A 20242-nucleotide genomic window follows, 5' to 3' on the forward strand; every position below is an offset into this window, starting at 1 on the left:
TTTTCTCGATTAATCATGTAGTCCATTAATATGTAAGAAAATAGTGACAAAGTTTTCCAGAGCCCGAGGTGACGTCTTCAGGTGTCTGGTTTAGTTCAAAACAAAAAACATATTTAATTTTCTATCACCAGAGACTAATCAAAACCACCAAATGTTAGAACAAACATTTTCTTACTGATACTTTCTTAAATTTAAAACAAGCAAGCTAACACTGGAATAAAATCATTTTCATAAGATTACAGAGAAGTATTATGTTTTATTCATGTTGTTGATGTGTAAAGGATATAAGATATGTCATACAAAGGCGTAAGAAAGTATCTTTACATGTTGGAAAACTTTAAAGATACTTAATTTCGATATTCAAACCTAAGACTCCATGTTTTGATGGCTGCACCATTTCATCAGATATTATTATAATATTATAAACATCTTAAAGAACTAAAACTATCAACGGAAGCAAAAAAAGCATTTATGACTGTTAAATACATTATTCTGACTCTAGCTGCATACACATACATACAGACTCAATCTATGTTCAACGTCCTGTAAATCACTTTAACTACAGAGAGATTCCTGCTGGATTAAACGACCACTAATCAATATGAGGGCAGATATGTTACAGATATTAATATCAGACAGTCCGGCCCTGTTTCCTCTGGACGTCACAGCTCCTCCATGAAGTCTGGAGGCTGAAACAGAAAGCAGAGTTCAGACAGTCCAGAAAAAGACAAGCAGCTGATGAAGACCAGCAGTCAGACTGTAGAAACACCGTTAACCCTCTGAATACCAAGCCTTCAGGGCGTTTTATGCTCCTGGAACATTTGACTCTCTGTGGTCTTGTTTTAATACTGTAATATAAAAGTCCTGCTCCTCTATGGAAACAGAACCATCCTGACTAGAAGGAGAGAACTCAAACATGTCTTTAGTGCAGAATAACACAGTTATTATGACATAAATCATTACAAAAACACAAGTTTTTTGATCATTTATTTTACAAAAATGACCAATGTGTACTATTCATTTAAAATTTTCCCAAGTGTCCACAAGTGTTACCAATGTTGGAATGGAGCTCTGCATGTTATAAATATGATAAACTATTTACTTTTTTACATCCTCTACTTCCAGCCTCTCCTCTCCTCTCTGCTCTGTGTTCAGCAGCAGTTCAGTCAAAGTTTCACAGATTTTTGGTCACATGACTGTTGGTCTCAGATGAATCAATCATGACTTCATAGTTTCACTGAGGAGCTCAGAATTTAATGTTTTTTACAGAATCTGGTTAAAGCAAACGGTTTATTCTGAGCGAGATTTTAAATGGGACATGTAGAATAAAATGTTTTTTTGTTTCACCAGTAGTGGAGATAGAAATCTAAAGTTTGTCCTGAGGGTGGCGCTAGAAGAAAGGTCATAAGAATCACCCTCTACCCTTACTTTCTATTCTGTTTAAATAGATGTATATATATATATATATATTTGGTATAGATAGATAGATAGATAGATAGATAGATAGATTAGATTTTTTAGATAGATTTTTGTCATGCACAAAAACGTGCCCCTCATGGGTTTACAAGACAGCAGCAGTACAGCTGCAGTGGATCCACATCTCATCAGGTCACATCTGATTACAAGATGACATGTTGCTTCACCGCTCCATCTTAAGCAAAACATTCTTTCTTCTCTCCCAGGCCTGGCAAATAAAAACCCTGCCTTCACCCATTGACAGCTGGGATCGGCTCCAGCTCCTGCGACCCTTAACTGGATAAGCAGGTTACGGAAAATGAATGGATGAATGAACGGGTTTTATTTCACCAATTAGCTGCTTTAGCAGTAAGATGGAGTTTCACTGCCAGCGAGAGGAGTGGTCGAGGAAATTACAACAAAAGTCTACTTTTGTTAAAAAGGTGGCTTTTGAGGGTTGAAATATATATTTACATATTTCTTTATTTTCAAATGTAAACAGATACTGTAGAGAAGCAGAGGGGAAGTTGTTTCACAAGATGTGTTTCGAAAAACGCAGACAGATCAACGATAACAGGAAAGAGGAAATTTTGGTTTTGTTTTCATCAGATGTGAAAAACGTTCCTGTTTCTGTGCAACTTCATTTACTCTTAAGAGTTTGTCCATTTGTGAAGTATTTCTTCACTCTAGGGCAGCTGTTGTTTCTTAAATGACCCACCTTTTACTAGCTGCCTTCTTTCAGAGTCACTGATATTCAAACATTTGTTTTCAGATAAAGAGGTGAAAGAAACATGAAGGTTAAATATTAAATGTAAAGTATATTAATAATATAACAGAAATGATGTTTCTCAGTGACTCACCTGCACTGTCACGTCTTTCAGTTCTCTGCGCTTGCAAACACAAGTCCTTTAAAGACAAAAATAGTTGCAGAGTAAAATACAATGATTTTTTATAATTGAAAGGAAGAAAATAATTATTTGGGAAATATCAGAAAAGTTTCCTTTCATTTCAGCTGGCTGTGTTTGATTGACAGCTTCTAGCGATGGGAACTCCGGTGTGTTACAAGCTTCTAGTGTGTCGATGGGAACTCCGGTGTTTTAACGTAGGGAACTAGAGAGTGTTGTGTTTTAACGTAGGGAACTAGAGAGTGTTGTGTTTTAACGAGAGTGTTGTGTTTTAGGGAACTAGAGAGTGTTGTGTTTTAACGTAGGGAACTAGAGAGTGTTGTGTTTTAACGTAGGGAACTAGAGAGTGTTGTGTTTTAACGTAGGGAACGAGAGAGTGCTCGTGTTTTAACGTAGGGAACTAGAGAGTGTTGTGTTTTAACGTAGGGAACTAGAGAGTGTTGTGTTTTAACGTAGGGAACTAGAGAGTGTTGTGTTTTAACTTGTATTGCCGGTGTTTAATGTAGGTAAAATGTGTTAATCGTTGGTGAAAGTTACCTTTTGATGATGATGGATGTCACGGTGATGATGAGCACAGAGTGCAGAGTGAAGATGATCAGTCGGACAGCCAGCATTGTGTCAACACTCTTGATTTCTGTGAAACAGAAATGTGAAGTTAACTATTGGATGTTAGACGATTAACATCAAGATGATACTGTCATTTTCTACAGTCCTCTGAATTCTGGTGTTATGGTTTACCAGCAGATGGCCGTTGCCCTGGTGACATTAAGTTGTGAAGGTGTTTTATGACACAAGTATTTGGTTCTTTGATAGAAAGTTAAAGCTACAAGAGACCTGTGGACATAAAAATCTGTTTTAGTATAAATAACTATTTCCAGCTCAGAGAAACAAACCTTCCTCTTCAGCCTCCACATACAGACTAAACGGCTTGGAGAGAGTGCGGTTGTTGTTCTTCAAACCACAGGTGTAGTTCCCAGAATCCTGTGCAGTCGGAGTGCCGAGATAGAGGGAGGGGCCAGTGTGTTTGAGGGCGTGGCCATTTCTCAACCAGGTGACCTCCAGTTGGTGGAAGGAGCACCCTGAGGTGCAGTTCAGTGTGACTGCTTCTGGTCTGTCTGTGGCTTTCTTTATTTTCATTTGAGTTCCATCTGAAAAAATGTAATGTAAAAAGAATTTTCATTATTCATCATGAATATCTTTTACTCAGAACATGGTTTATAAAGAATGCTGTGATTTTGAAGTCAAGTTACCGACATCTTAAATTTGCTTATTTGTAGAGCTGAAACTATTCGTTGATGGACAGAAGATTAAACTGGAACAATATTTATAATCAATAGAGTTCCATGTTTCAGAAATATTTCTGATACAGCCTTAAATCCTGGACCAGGTCGCGGCGGAGTCTTTGCGGAGTCTTTGCCTCCTGTTAGCCGTTAGCCGTGCTGCTAACGTTACTAGCTCTCCTCCTGTTAGCCGTTAGCCGTGCTGCTAACGTTACTAGCTCTCCTCCTGTTAGCCGTTAGCCGTGCTGCTAACGTTACTAGCTCTCCTCCTGTTAGCCGTTTAATAATCTTTTTTTATGTTTGTTGGTTATTTTTATTGTAAAGCAGATTTGAACTGTTCTGGTGGAGAAGGTGAATCAGCAACGCTTCAACCTTTTGCTCTTTACGACCTCTGAGGCGACTTTAAACGCTTAAGAGAAACTATTTGTTTACAAACAAGAATAATAAAGAAATGTTTAATTCATTTTTTTTTCTCACAATATAATCAAAAAGAACCGATAAGCAGAATCAATAAGAGTACTGCTGTAGATGAATCCTAACGGTACCCGTCCCTAGCTGCAGTACATCGTGTGTTTGAGCAGCTTTTAGATGTGACTGTTTGTAACTGTGTGAATATGAACAGGTCATCCTGCAAAAAAGAGCCTGGCTCTAAAAACTATAAAAGATTATTAATATTATTGTCTTTATTATTTTTTATAGCATTATCATATGATGTTCTTACCAGTCATGGTGACTTTCACTCCTGCTTGGCCAGTAAAATCTGCTGACCTGGTATTAGCTTCCATTCTGAAGCGAAGAGTTGCATCGTCTTCCTCCTGTACATCTGTGATCTGTAAAGAACAGTCTCCCTTCTTGTCTCCCAGGTATCTGTAACGAGGGTTGTTGATGTGGTTGTATTTTAAGTCGCTGGCGTACACGGTCGGAGTGATGCCCTGACAAAGTAGATGGTTCTGGCACCAGACGACTCTGATGATCTGGACTGAAACCTCTCTTCCACCCTCAGAGACAGACTTCAGAGGTGTGAAGGTGCAGGGGATGGTGACAGTGGATCCCTTCACAGCACAAACTGGACCTGGATAGTTCACTCTATCACTCACAGCATCTGTAAAAACACAACACAGTGATGTCAGCTGAGTTTAGGAATAAAAGGACCTTGATTTAGGACGAGTGCTTTGGTATGAAAACTTAATTAAAATGGACCTCATGTACTAAAACAGAAAACAAAAAGAGAGAATATAATAAAAGTGCCGTTTCAGAGCTGCAACTTTCATCAGTTTGATGTTAAAAACTGAAACTGTGACAAAAGCTTGAGTAAGATATAAACGTAACATATAAAGTCCATGTCTTACCAGCCAGCAGTAACATGAAGCACCAGGAAATCTTTGGGTCCCAAACTGCCATCTTAACGTTTTGAACTCGTTGATTCAACTTGTTCTGCTTAAACTGTGGAGAAAAGACTCTGACTGTGTTTGGAGGAAGTGACATAGTAACCACAAAGTGTCTAAACTTGTCCCGTACATCAGACGTCAACGGTGCAGCTCGTTTTCCTGTGAATGTCGGTAGATATTAAACACCAGGAAGATCCTCCATAAGAAAGATATCTTGTCAAAAAACTATTTGGATTCATCTTTAGGGAGCTACAACAAAGATTAATGAAGTGGAAGCTGATATATATTTATTTTTGTGATAAGAACCCTCATGTTTATTGTGTGGGCACCAAAAACTCCACACAGTTATCTCCATTACACTCATCTTTTCAAACTAAAAGCCTGTGTGTTGTTTGCTGAACACTGCCACTGAAATACTGCACTCAATTATCAATCACCTGCACCCAGAATGCACCTGGGAAAAGAGCTTTAACAATTTAAATCACTTAGAGATTGAAGTTTACAAATAGGATACTGGTTTGCAGAATAAACACTTTCCATTTGTGTTCATAGTTGGTGTGGGAAGTTCCAGTCTGTTACAAATGTTTTGGTATTTTTTGTGTCCTCTGTGTTCTGCTGTCACACTGCCCTCTAGTGGAATCACACACTCATTACACTGCAGAGGTTTTTAATTTTCCTTTATTGAGAAAACAAATACAATAACAAATAGAAAAATTTAAAAAACAGAAATAAAATAAAATCACAAAAATAAATGAACTATAACAGCAGGTAAAGAAAGTAAAGAAAACAACTTGAGAGCGTTCTTGTCTTTATCAAGTTTCAGTGAATTAATTGGGAGTTTCAAGTAACGCCACTTCTGTAGTTACTTTAACCCAAACGTTGACTTATTTGTCACGTTACTTACGTGCTTAGGTAATGCACTCCTAAAGTTAATTTAACCCAAACGTTGACTTATTTGTCACGTTACTTACGTGCTTAGGTAATGCACTCCTAAAGTTATTTTAACCCAAACGTTGAAATATTTGACATTTACCGTCGGCACTGTAGCGAGGTTCGGGCGGCTTGGTGGATGTAACGCTTGAGAATCATCCCTCTACCGGCAGTAGGTGACGCAGAGACATTACAATACCCCCCCACTCTGGTGTATCATCTCTACAGGGGAGTTTTCAAATACACTTCATCAGAGACGCCCCCATTGTACCAGATGGTACCTCTGCACCTTAAGCAAGGAAGGTGACAATTATGACAGTCCACAACCTGAGAGGAAGATCTCAAGGTAAGATACGTAGTAAGCACCGGGAAGGGAACCTCTCTTATCTGGGAACAGGTCAAGCGTGACTTCACAGAGCAAGTCATAAATTACTTAAGTCATAAGAACAGGAACTAACAATAGTTGTCTTACAATTATTCTCTGTAGCTCGGAATAACATTGTATAAGTCTTTAGAGTATTCAATAACCCCACTCAAGTTATTCCACGGGTGACTCCAGGAAGGGAGGTCTTTGTCCTGAATCTGTGAGAGGAGAACAGAGCTAAATATGTTTCATGCCCTTTGAAGACCTGACACACCGTGTGACCACAGTGCCATCCAGCGACCATTGGCGATAAGACATATTTTTCTTAAAGACCGGAATGTTTTGTGGAACAGGTAGAGAAGAAATATTAGCAAAAGTTATAAAATGTTTACACGCTAGTAAGTCACATGACCGATGCACATTTCTGTCTCCATGTTATCTTTGTTTAATCCTGTGTACTAACTATGTGTAACTAAAATTAAATTTTTGTTTACATACAAGTTGATACGTGTGTAAGGTTTATATTCGTGATCCATAGTGGGGGAAAGTATGTTACTTATTTGTTTAAGATGTTGGATTAGTTAATTTACTAAGCAAGAGCACGCCAACATTAAGAGACAAAGAAACTTGGAATAGTTGTGGAGAGGTGTCGTAAATCACGACCGCACCCCGCCATTTGACACCTATCCTGTGTGGATAAAACTCGTGAGTCTTTTTTTTGTCGCCCTCTTGTTTTTCCTTCTTCGTTTTGTGTTGGTTGTGCGTCTTGTTTGGTTTTATAGAGTTTCATACACGCTCCCGTTATTTTATTTGAGACTCGCAGTTATTGTCTAATGCTCTTTCTTCCTAACTACTTTTGAGCATCTTATAAGAGATAAGATAAGATAAGATAAGATAAGATAATCCTTTATTAGTCCCGCAGCGGGTACATTTGCAGGCTTACAGCAGCAGAGGGTAAAGTGCACACAAGAGACATAGTAGAAGAAGACAAGATAAAATAAAAAATGAAAATAAAAAAAAAACAAGTATTATAAATAAGCAATAAGAAACAGTAGAAAAACAACAATAACTGAAATATTATATTTACAGACAGAAAAAAATATTTTAACTATTATTGCACAGTGTAATGTATTGCACAGGTTTTTATTGTCATGTTTTTATTGTCATGTGTCATGTGGTCTGCTGGGAGCAGAGCTGGTTGTGCAGCCTGACAGCAGCAGGAAGGAAGGACCTGCAGTACCTCTCCTTCATTATAGTTAGTCCTTTTAAGCAAGCCTTATTTTGTTTTAGTGTACGTCCGTTAACCTCGTGAGATATCAACTTTAATTATTGTCGTTAAGCCAAACGAGATTAGTGTAAGTATATCACAACAAGTAGTTTTAGTTATCATATTATTCAGAGTGTCCGGCCCAAACTCCGTGTCAGATCCAGAACCTGCTGCCGCAGACCAAGACCTGAAGTGCACGGTAAAACCGTGAGCCGCTTTCTAGTTCACTTTGTAACAGCAGTGTGTGTGATTCAGAGACTTTTGCGGGTCCGTTTGGTGGACCTCCGAGGACAGCTGAGAACCACTGTTTCTTCACTCCTTCAACCGGGATTCATCACCTCTCAACGAAGCACAACACCCCTGGAGAGTGGTGAATTGACTCCGTCGGAGCAGAAACAACCGCTGAACCCACTGCAAAATCATCTGGACAGCGCTGCACAAAGTACGAAACTGACATCTTATAACGTGAGCAAGAGTTGGTGTCGGATAACGCTCTGAATGATTATTCATCCATCCATCCATCCATCCATCCATCTCCTTCCGCTTATCCGGGGCCGGGTCGCGGGGGCAGCAAGCTAAGGAGGCTCCTCCAGACGTCCTTCTCCCCAGCAACACTTTCCAGCTCCTCCTGGGGAACCCCAAGGCGTTCCCAGGCCAGACGAGATATATAATCTCTCCAGCGTGTTCTGGGTCTACCCGGGGCCTCTTACCAGTTGGACGTGCCTGGAAAACCTCTAAAGGGAGGCGTCCAGGAGGCATCCTGATCAGATGCCCGAGCCACCTCAGCTGGCCCCTTTCGACGCGAAGGAGCAGCGGCTCTACTCCGAGCTCCCTCCGGATGTCTGAGCTCCTCACCCTATCTCTAAGGCTGAGCCCAGCCACCCAACGAAGGAAGCTTATTTCGGCCGCTTGTATTCGTGATCTCATTCTTTCGGTCACTACCTAAAGCTCATGACCATAGGTGAGGGTTGGAACGTAGATGGACTGGTAAATCGAGAGCTTTGCCTTACGGCTCAGCTCCTTCTTCACCAAAACGGTCCGGTACAACGCCCGCATCACTGCTGACGCTGCACCGAACCGCCTGTCCATCTCCCGCTCCATTTTACCCTCACTCGTGAATAAGATCCCAAGATACTTGAACTCCCTCGCTTGGGGCAGTGACTCACTCCCAACCCAGAGGGTGCAATCCACCGTTTTCCGGAAGAGAACCATGGCATCAGACTTGGAGGTACTGACTCTCATCCCGACCGCTTCACACTCGGCTGTGAACCGCCCCAGTGCGTGCTGAAGGTCACGTTCTGAAGAAGCCAACAGAACCACATCATCTGCAAAAAGCAGGGATGCGATTCTGAGGTCCCCAAACCGGAAACTCTCCTCCCCCGGCTGCGCCTTGAAATCCTGTCCATGAAAATCACAAACAGGATTGGTGACAATGGGCAGCCCTGGCGGAGGCCAACACGCACTGGGAACAAGCTCGACTTTGTGCCGAGTATCCAGACACAGCTCTCACTTTGGTCATACAAGGACCGAATGGCTCGTAGTAACGAACCAGGTACCCCATATTCCCGCAGTACCCCCCACAGGACTCCCCGAGGGACACGGTCGAAGGCCTTCTCCAAGTCCACAAAACACATGTAGACTAGATGAGCAAACTCCCATGCACCCTCCAACAGACCTGCAAGGGTAAAGAGTTGGTCCGCTGTTCCACGTCCAGGACGGAATCCGCATTGCTCCTCTTGAATCTGAGGTTCGACAATCGGACGGAGCCTCCTTTCCAGCACCCTGGAGTAAACTTTCCCGGGAGGCTGAGCAGTGTGATACCCCTATAATTGGAGCACACTCTCCGGTCCCCCTTTTGAAAATGGGAACCACCACCCCGGTCTGCCACAGGCACTCCACAGGCACTGAAGAGACGTACCCGACTGTCCACGCGACAGTGAAGAGACGTGTCAACCACTTCCCCTGAGTCTTCAGACTCTGCAAGAGGACAATTCCAGTGTTCTTTCCACCACTCGACAATATCCCCAGTCCGGGTCTGCAGTTCTCCCCCCCTGCTGAGCACAGCCTGAGAAAAGCCCTGTTTCCCCTTTCTGAGTCGTCTCACGGTTTGCCAGAACTTCCTTGAGGCCATTCGAAAGTCCTTCTCCATGGCCTCGCCGAACTCCTCCCACACCCGGGTTTTGCCTCAGCAACCGCCGCAGCTGCAGCCCTTCTGGCCAACCGGTACCTGCCTGCTGATTCAGGAGACCCCTCGGCCAACCAAGCCCGAAAGGCCTCCTTCTTCAGCTTGACGGCCTCCTTCACCGCTGGTGTCCACCAGCGGGTTCTTGGATTGCCGCCACGACAGGCACCGATCGCCTTCCGACCACAACTCCTAGCAGCAGCTTCCACAATGGAGGATCTGAACATGGCCCACTCGGATTCCATGTCCCCAGCCTCCCCTGGGATGCACGAGAAATTGTTCCGGAGGTGGGAGTTGAAGACCTTGCGGACAGGATCCTCAGCCAGACGTTCCCAGTTCACCCTCACTACACGTTTGGGTTTACCGGGTCTGTCCGGCAGCCTCCCCCGCCACCTGATCCAACTCACCACCAGGTGGTGATCAGTTGACAGCTCTGCTCCTCTCTTCACCCGAGTGTCCAAGACATACGGCCGCAGGTCTGATGACACAACTACAAAGTCGATCGTAGACCTTTGGCCTAGGGTGTTCTGGTACCAAGTACACTTATGAACCTCCCTATGCTCAAACATGGTGTTTGTTATGGACAGTCCATGACTAGCACAGAAGTCCAACAACAAAGCACCACTCGGGTTCAGATCGGGCAGGCCGTTCCTCCCAATCACACCCCTCCAGGTTTCTCCATCGTTACCCACGTGAGCGTTGAAGTCTCCCAGAAGAACTATGGAGTCCCCAGTCGGCGCCCTTTCCAGAACACCACCCAAGGACTCCAAGAAGGCCGCGTACTCCGAACTGCCGTTTGGTGCATAGGCACAAACAACAGTCAGAGACTTTCCTCCTGCGATTCCCAGTCGCAGAGAGGCGACCCTCTCGTTCTCCGGGGAGAACTCCAGAACAGCTTGTGAGTATCCCCACACCCGCCCAGTGCCTCTCACCCTGGGCAACTCCGGAAAAGGAAAAAGTCCAGCCCCTCTCCAGGAGTTTGGTTCCAGAACCGGTGCTATGCGTGGAGGTGAGCCCAACTATATCTAGCTGGTAGCGTTCCACCTCCCGCACCAGCTCCGGTTCCTTCCCCGCCAAAGAGGTAACATTCCACCTCCCTAGAGCTAGTCTGTGATGCCGGTGGTCAGCACGCCCAGGTTTCCGCCCCAGCCTGCCGCCCAGCTCACATTGCACCCGACCCCAATGCCTATCCCTGCGGGTGGTGGGCCCACAGGGTGGCGGCATGATGTAGCTTTTTCGGGCTGGGCCCAGCCAGGCCCCATGTGCCAAGGCCCGGCCACCAGAAGCTCGCCGGCGAGCTCCCCTACCAGGTCTGGCTCCAGGAGGGTGCCCCGGTTTCCCTATTCCGGGCGAGGTGCCACAACCTTGTATCGTCCGATTCATTGAGGTTTGGTGAATCGCTCTTAGTCTGACCCCTCCCCCGAGACCACTTTGCCTTGGGAGACCCTACCAGGAGCTATTGCCCCCGACAACACAGCTCTCAGGATCACTGGGGCACACAGACCCCTCCACCACGATAAGGTGGCGATTCTGAATGATTATAATTTAGATTTATCGGTTAGGATTATGAAGGAAATCACAATCTTCCCTTCACTATCTGAAATAATTTGCCTGTGTTATTTGAAACTAATTCATTCATCATTTATATTCTTGTCTAATTATTAATCTTGTTATCAATTCATTTAATCGTATTAGAAATAAATTACCCATTTATCGCCAAGTCGTTGTCTGTCATATTATTTCAAAGTGGGAACTATAGATCAATTAACTTGGTACCTACACCTGAGATATTGAGACTGAATAATTTGTTACCAAATTATTTAATTTATTTTTGTTATTTTCCTCCGTAAGGAGGTGGTGCAATATTTTATTTTCAAGGTAGTTTAAAATATGCTACAATATGCTTGAGAACGTCACCGACTCCATATTCAGCTGTTGACATATTTCTGTTGAGTTATTTTGGAAGGACTTGTAGGATATGATAAAAGTTTTAAACTTGAATCCTCTGAGCTTCGTCCTCCGGTCATCCTGCATCGTCATGGCTCAGTCGTCCCTGTTTGATGACACGTCTTCTGTGTCTCTGTCTGCTTTTAAAACAAACTTCCCTGAATACATTTACCTCCAATGAAGGCACACCGAGGTTTCCTCTGGGTTTTTCTGAGAAAAACAGGATGTATTTTTGCTTCAATCACAGTTGGACAACTTTTGTGTTTCAACCAGAACCAGAGACCTGCAGGTTCAACCCGAAGATGTAGAGTGTGAAGCACGATCCAGAGTATCTAACTGGGGGAAGATATTTTTTTCAATTTTCTTCAAAATTATCATTATTTATCAATGAATGTATTATAAAATCAGACAAACATTTTGTACACACGGTTCCTTTTAGCTTGAAATTGTAATGATGTTCCTAAATTGAAAGTATTTGCATTTTTTGCAATGGAGTGGGTCTTTGCCTCATAATAATAATAATGAAAAACTGTAAATTAATTGTTATTGATGTAAAATTTTGAAATAATACTAGAAAATATATATATTTTTTAATAGAATTTCAAAGTTTGAAACCATAAACGGTTTTGTTGCCTAAACCTAACTGTTGGTTTTATTGTCTAAACCTAACTGTTGGTTTTGTTGCCTAAACCTAACTGTTGGTTTTATTGTCTAAACCTAACTGTTGGTTTTGTTGCCTAAACCTAACTGTTGGTTTTGTTGTCTAAACCTAACTGTTGGTTTTGTTGTCTAAACCTAACTGTTGGTTTTATTGTCTAAACCTAACTGTTGGTTTTGTTGCCTAAACCTAACTGTTGGTTTTGTTGTCTAAACCTAACTGTTGGTTTTGTTGTCTAAACCTAACTGTTGGTTTTGTTGCCTAAACCTAACTGTTGGTTTTGTTGTCTAAACCTAACTGTTGGTTTTGTTGTCTAAACCTAACTGTTGGTTTTATTGTCTAAACCTAACTGTTGGTTTTGTTGCCTAAACCTAACTGTTGGTTTTGTTGTCTAAACCTAACTGTTGGTTTTGTTGTCTAAACCTAACTGTTGGTTTTGTTGCCTAAACCTAACTGTTGGTTTTGTTGTTTAAACCTAACTGTTGGTTTTATTGTCTAAACCTAACTGTTGGTTTTGTTGCCTAAACCTAACTGTTGGTTTTGTTGTCTAAACCTAACTGTTGGTTTTGTTGTCTAAACCTAACTGTTGGTTTTGTTGTCTAAACCTAACTGTTGGTTTTATTGTCTAAACCTAACTGTTGGTTTTGTTGTCTAAACCTAACTGTTGGTTTTATTGTCTAAACCTAACTGTTGGTTTTGTTGCATAAACCTAACTGTTGGTTTTATTGTCTAAACCTAACTGTTGGTTTTGTTGCCTAAACCTAACTGTTGGTTTTGTTGTCTAAACCTAACTGTTGGTTTTGTTGTCTAAACCTAACTGTTGGTTTTGTTGCCTAAACCTAACTGTTGGTTTTATTGTCTAAACCTAACTGTTGGTTTTGTTGTCTAAACCTAACTGTTGGTTTTGTTGTCTAAACCTAACTGTTGGTTTTGTTGTCTAAACCTAACTGTTGGTTTTGTTGCCTAAACCTAACTGTTGGTTTAGTTGTCTAAACCTAACTGTTGGTTTTGTTGTCTAAACCTAACTGTTGGTTTTGTTGTCTAAACCTAACTGTTGGTTTTGTTGCATAAACCTAACTGTTGGTTTTATTGTCTAAACCTAACTGTTGGTTTTGTTGCATAAACCTAACTGTTGGTTTTGTTGTCTAAATCTAACTGTTGGTTTTGTTGCCTAAACCTAACTGTTGGTTTAGTTGTCTAAACCTAACTGTTGGTTTTGTTGTCTAAACCTAACTGTTGGTTTTGTTGTCTAAACCTAACTGTTGGTTTAGTTGTCTAAACCTAACTGTTGATTTTGTTGCCTAAACCTAACTGTTGGTTTAGTTGTCTAAACCTAACTGTTGGTTTTGTTGTCTAAACCTAACTGTTGGTTTTATTGTCTAAACCTAACTGTTGGTTTTGTTGCCTAAACCTAACTGTTGGTTTAGTTGTCTAAACCTAACTGTTGGTTTTGTTGTCTAAACCTAATTGTTGGTTTTGTTGTCTAAACCTAACTGTTGGTTTTGTTGTCTAAACCTAACTGTTGGTTTAGTTGTCTAAACCTAACTGTTGGTTTTGTTGCCTAAACCTAACTGTTGGTTTAGTTGCCTAAACCTAACTGTTGGTTTTGTTGCGGTAGAAACTAAGATGAAAGATGATTTTCTGTTGTTTTACTGCATCTCTTCCAGACACTTTCAGAATCTAAAAATGCTAATTTCATTCAGCAAATCCCATAATTCATCACTGTTTCATGGTAGTTTATAAGAAAAATGGCAATCCAGTACATTGTTTGAGTCATATCTCATTAATTTCCATTGGATTTTGATATTTCTTGTAAAAACATAGTGGAGGTTTTGGCCTGATGGTGGCGCTAAGCACTCAGCAAATTCATTCCAATTCATCCCATGAGGACCATGAATATAAAATAGTAAATTTAACTGAAGTCTGGGCTGTAAATGTTGAATTATTAAGGTGAAATACTGAACTGATGAAATCTCAAAGTATCAAAAACTGACTGGAGCACAAAGCTGACAACAAATATTTACTCAGATCAGTTTATTATCTCATAACATCTAAACCAGAAATCTTTGAGCCGCCCCTGGTGGAACATTGGGCTTCAACAAACGGGTGAGTTAATGATGTGGTTCGTTATTTGACTACAACTATTAAACTTATTCTCGTTCCTGTCAGAATGATCTGCACCAAACAGTAATTTTCTCTATTAATCATGTAGTCCATTAATATGTAAGAAGTCTTGTTCAGATGTCTTGTTTTATCAATTTCCAATCAACAGTCCAAAACACAAACATATTACATTTTCTATCACCAGAGACTAAACAAGACCACCAAATGTTAGAAAGAAAACTTTCTAACTGATACTTTCTTAAATACTGAGTTTTCTTCACTGTGTCTGGTGAGCAGCAGTCAACTGAAACAAGCAAGCTAACACTGAAATAAATTCATTTTCATAAGATTACAGAGAAGTATTATGTTTTATTCATGTTGTTGATGTGTAAAGGATATAAGATATGTCATACAAATGTGTAAAAAAGTATGTTTTAATACTGTAATATAAAAGTCCTGCTCCTCTATGGAAACAGAACCATCATGACTAGAAGGAGAGAACTCAAACATGTCTTTAGTGCAGAATAACACAGTTATTATGACATAAATCACATGACTGTTAGTCTCAGATGAATCAATCATGGCTTCCTAGTTGCGCTGAGGAGCTCAGAATTTTTACAGAATCTGGTTACTTCAAACGGTTTATTTGGGCCGAAATTTTAAATGAGAATAAAATGTTTTTGATAAAATATGAAAAATGTAAGCTTTGGTTCGGTTGCTTTCTCTGTGTTCATCACTCATGATGTGTTCATGGCCCGTCGGAAAGAAGAAATTCTGATTATAATGGCGACTTTTACATCTTCTCTCTTTGATGAACGGTGTAGTTTTGGAGATTGTTTAAAGAAAACATGCTTTCCATCCCGCCGGCAGGTTTTTGGGGTTCAGGTGTCAAAGGGACACACGAACTCTGATTCAGGCCAAAAGACAGGAAAATGGTGCAGTCTACTTTAGATTTTGTGGCAGTACTTTTATATAATTATATATATTTTCATTTTTCATATATAGGTACGTGAGAGACCTATATAGAGAGAGAGATGAGCTTTCATTTCTCATGAAATGTGTTTCTAAAGAGCACAATGAACAACGATGACTCAAGAGAGGAAATGATCACTTTGTGGTTTTAATCAGCTTTGAATTACGTAAATGTTCCAGTCAGTGTCGTCATCCTCTGGGAGGAAGCAGCTTCCTGTTTCTTAATTTACTGTTATGAGTTTTTTCATTTGTGTAGTATTTTTTCACTCTGTTTCTTAAATGACCCACCTTTTACTAGCAGCCTTCTTTTATCAGAGTCACTGATATTCAAAAATGTGTTGCTCTCCATCAGCAAATTTTAACAGGAAGAGATTGAAGCTCAGAGACACTCCATAAAGACATGAAGGTTAATTATTAAATGTAAAGTATACTAATAATATAACAGAAATTATGTTTGTTAGTGACTCACCTGCACTGTCGCGTCTTTCAGTTCTCTGCTTTCTTGCAGAGAACACAAGTCCTATAAAGATGGATGTAAAAATAGTTGAGAGAATGTTGATGTTACAAAGTAGGGAACTAGAGAGTGCTGGTGTTTTAACGTAGGGAACTAGAGAGTGCTGGTGTTTTAACGTAGGGAACTAGAGAGTGCTGGTGTTTTAACGTGCTAGAGTGTTGTGTTTTAACGTAGGGAACTAGAGAGTGCTGGTGTTTTAACGTAGGGAACTAGAGAGTGCTGGTGTTTTAACGTAGGGAACTAGAGAGTGCTGGTGTTTTAACGTGTAGAGAGTGTGTGTTTTAACGTAGGGAACTAGAGAGTGTTGTGTTTTAACGTAGGGAACTAGAGAGTGTTGGTTCTAGTAGAGAGTTGGTTAAAACCTAACTGTTGGTTTTGTTGCCTAAACCTAACTGTTGGTTTGTTGTCTGTTGGTTCTGTTGTCTAAACCTAACTGTTGGTTCTGTTGTCTAAACCTAACTGTTTAGTTGTCTAAACCTAACTGTTGTTTAACTGTTGTTCTGTTGTCTAAACCTAACTGTTGGTTTTGTTGTCTAAACCTAACTGTTGGTTTTGTTGTCTAAACCTAACTGTTGGTTTTGTTGTATGAACCTAACTGTTGGTTTTTGTTGTAACTAAACCTAACTGTTGGTTTTGTTGTATGAACCTAACTGTTGGTTTTGTTTTTGTATGAACCTAACTGTTGGTTTTGTTGTATGAACCTACTGTAGGTTTTGTTTATTCAGCCTCAAACAACCTTCTGCTCCTGCCAGTGACCTCCAGGCCTATTGCAATATGTGTTTTTTTTGTTGAACACCCAAATACCAAACGCCCTCTTGTCTGGGTTCATAACAATATCCGGTGGCGATCAGTGAATTTCACCGAGATGTATTCACTGTTTCTAGCAAGCCACACGTCGGCTCGTTTACTACGGCTGTATGAACCCAAAATGAAAAGATTTAGCTGTTACTTCAGTGCGATAAACAGATATGAGGATGCTGAAATAACTACATAATAATATTGATTTGTAAAAAGTCTGACTTCATGCTTTGTCTTGTCTGTCCATAAGACGACAAGATAAAAAAATGTTAAATGCTTGTTTTCTGAATGCAGTTCAGATTGATTGTTGCTAGGCTATGCTAACATTGTAGCTGCTCCTTCAACACTCAAAATAACATCATCTAGGCGTAAATACGGCAGCGTTGTTTTCATTGTTTGTACCATAGACAGTCTATAGTTTACATTCATACACATAGGGAGTCATAGGGATCAGGTGCAGGACCGAGGGTGGTTAGAAGGTCAGGGTCTAGGGAATGCATTATGTCAACAAGGGGCCTCACAAGTATAGCAATGCAGGGTTGTGTGTGTGTGTGTGTGTGTGTGTGTGTGTGTGTGTGTGTGTGTGTGTGTGTGTGTGTGTGTGTGTGTGTGTGTGTGTGTGTGTGTGTGTGTGTGTGATTCTTCTCTGAAAACCAAAATATAAACAATTGTGTGATATGAGTGGAAAAATGTTTCTTTATTTACCTCAAAAGTACCTTCAGTGTGGACAGCTTGTCCTCATGTGAGACCTTCAGTGTGGACAGCTTGTCCTCATGTGAGACCTCTTCAGTGTGGACAGCTTGTCCTCATGTGTGTGTGGACAGCTTGTCCTCATGTGAGACCTTCAGTGTGGACAGCTTGTCCTCATGTGAGACCTCAGTGTGGACAGCTTGTCTCATGTGAGACCTTCAGTGTGGACAGCTTGTCCTCATGTGAGACCTTCAGTGTGGACAGCTTGTCCTCATGTGAGACCTTCAGTGTCTTCATACGTCACACTGAACACCGACTGCCTTTCACCCTGTGTTTCAGAGATCCTCTCGTCCAATCAGAGGGCTTCACGGCCCGCCGGTCGCCCTCCTGAGTGGCGGTCGAGGACCCCTGGTTCCGCCGAGACGGACAGACGAGGAGGCCGGTGTGTCGGTCCTTCTCACGGTGACTCAGCAGGTCTGTGGGTTTATAAAGACGCAGCAGATGCTCAGTCCGTCACCAAGGAGACGATGGCTCGGCTGCTCCACATCACCTTCATCCTGGTCTGCTGCCTCGGGCTGCTGCAGGGCAAAGCTTCAGGTAAGCACACCTGGACCTGTGACTGTCTACCTGTCTGTCTGTCCGCCACTGTTAATATCACAGCCGTGTGTTTTATCTTGAGTTAAAAGTCTAAGTCTATCCCCGATATTTCTTTAAATCAAAGCAATTCTCATGTTTAGACTCAAACCAACATGTCAGCTCGTCCCTCGACACTGTCTTGACTCCCAGCGTCTTTTTTTCAAATGTTCCACATGAGGAAAGATTGAAAAAAGGTGTGCTCTCCCTTGAACCTTTTTAGAAAAGCTCTGGTGACGTCACTGTAGAAAATGGAGAAAGAAGCTTGTTTTGTTGGTGTCCTTCTGTCCTGAACTTTATGTGTCAGAGAGACAGTATCATGAGCTTTTATCACCGTACGCCTTGTCTTTCTTTTCCTCTAACGTTACGGCTGTCAGATCTATACGAAGTATGAAGCAGATGTCCTCTGTTTGGTGCTCATGGTGGAAAAACTAAATGTATAAAACAGATAGACAGTCGCCCAAATAGACAAAAAGGAAAAAGAAGCGATGTGAGTATATAATACAACGCTGGTTAGAGCGGTGAGACTTTAAGAGAAACGCCAGAAAAAGGCACCATTTGGACTCAGACAGCTGGTCACTGTAGTTTTAACAGACAGGAGGAAATAGTGCATTTATTGGGGCTGATTAATCTTAATTAGGTGCAGCAGGACTGTTCATGTGAGGTTGAGTAAATAAAAAAACAGATTATTATTAAAAACCGAGATCTACTCGACATGAAACAGCGTCTTTATCTTATTGATTTGTGTGCTGAGTCTTTTTTTATTATCCATAGATGTAGTTTTTATACTTTTTCCCTATTACTGATGCATCTTCTTCATTGACATCTAACCTAAACATTCTACTGTATCTCATTCATGACCTCAGTCCGGCTGTATAACTCATAAGACACATTTAATACCTTAAATGGTATCTGAGTCCTGATTGGCTGACATGTTGATGACACTGGAGTGCAGTAGAGTTTATTGCCTGCCTGAGTACATAATAGTTCTGTGTCTTTATTTGTTCAGCGTTGATGTCATTGAGTAGTAGCAGTAACTTCCATCAGGTGTTCATGTCAAAGTATTTACGTATAAACAGGCGTGAGAACACAGGATGTGTGACATGACGCCTGAGCTTCCTCTCCATCACACGTCTCTGTTTCTGGTAGTTGTTTTCTCTGTTGCAGCAGGAGGAAACACAGCAGCCGTCCTTATAAAGTAGGCAGATATGCACACATATTGATATGATATATATATATATATATATATTAGATATCAGTCACATCCGGACATCTATTCAGTTCAGTTCTATTTTTATATATTTTATAATGGAATCTTAATTCATGTTTAAGTTTTGACAAATTTGTGATCGATACCCAAAGCCCAGGTATTGTTTATTAAAAAGTCAGATTAAAATGTATTAAATGGTTTATTATTCATTTAAGGAAATGAAGGTTATAGATTGTCTTTCATTTGCAGATGGTGCGTTCAAGGCTGCTGGGAACATTGTCACGCACTGTAGCCTGCAGTAGAACGTCCAGTAGCTTCTATTTGTTTGACTTTGTACATTACATTACATTACATTAGCTAGCCACAGACGTCGGTTTGTTAGCGTCAGTCTCGTTGGCTAGCTAACTAACAAGCTAAGAATGAGCCTAGATGTGGAGATTTGAGTTTTAATTACGAACGATTAGAGGACGATACGTTTCTGAGGTGGTTGGGTCGAGCAGGACATGAAGCGGGGAGTCATTTATGCAGAAAGACGTGTTTTATTCATTTACAGTCCAACATAGAAATCACCAGAGTACACCAGTTTTTGTCTCAGGACAAGCTGGAACTGTTCTCTGATTGGTTCATTGTTTGAAGGGACAGGTTTGGATTGACAGTATTGGAGTGTGAGCGAATGAATCCTGATAGGTGGAACAGGATGTCCTCGTGTAGGCAATCATTATACACATTTATTTGTTCCCCTACGAGTTAAGTTTTATTAACCGTAGGATAGGTGTTACTGTCATCTGATTGGTCGAAGGCAGAATGAAACGGATACAGATGGTCATTACATTACATTACATTACATTACATTACATTACATTACAGTCATTTAGCAGACGCTTTTATCCAAAGCGACTTACAGGAAGTGTATTCAACATAGGTATTCAAGAGAACTACTAGTCAC

At 41.1% G+C, this 20242-nt stretch overlaps 1 protein-coding gene and 1 pseudogene across 1 annotated transcript; one reads left to right on the plus strand and one right to left on the minus strand.

Moving 5' to 3' along the window:
* Positions 1-243: 243 nt before the first annotated feature.
* Positions 244-5088, minus strand: LOC129109028 (uncharacterized). The gene is made up of 6 exons (XM_054620945.1): positions 4990-5088; positions 4362-4742; positions 3254-3508; positions 2898-2994; positions 2316-2361; positions 244-689 (listed from the first exon to the last, which is right to left on the minus strand). Exons 1-6 carry the CDS (start codon positions 5039-5041, stop codon positions 663-665), a joined length of 858 nt encoding a protein of 285 aa, XP_054476920.1. The 5' UTR covers positions 5042-5088; the 3' UTR covers positions 244-662.
* Positions 5089-17980: 12892 nt separating this feature from the next.
* Positions 17981-20242, plus strand: part of LOC129110042 (thyroglobulin-like) — a 25689-nt pseudogene continuing 23427 nt past the window's right edge.

Source organism: Anoplopoma fimbria, chromosome 20 (assembly GCF_027596085.1).
Source record: "Anoplopoma fimbria isolate UVic2021 breed Golden Eagle Sablefish chromosome 20, Afim_UVic_2022, whole genome shotgun sequence".
Classification (NCBI taxonomy): Eukaryota; Metazoa; Chordata; class Actinopteri; order Perciformes; family Anoplopomatidae; genus Anoplopoma; species Anoplopoma fimbria.

Excerpts from the sequence above, each read along its gene's own strand:
- LOC129109028 (XM_054620945.1), bottom strand. The coding sequence starts at position 5,041 with ATGGCAGTTTGGGACCCAAAGATTTCCTGGTGCTTCATGTTACTGCTG. Across the intron at positions 3,509-4,361 it reads AGTGAAAGTCACCATGACTG|ATGGAACTCAAATGAAAATA; the intron begins GTAAGAACATCA and ends ACATTTTTTCAG. Across the intron at positions 2,995-3,253 it reads TGTGGAGGCTGAAGAGGAAG|AAATCAAGAGTGTTGACACA; the intron begins GTTTGTTTCTCT and ends TCTGTTTCACAG.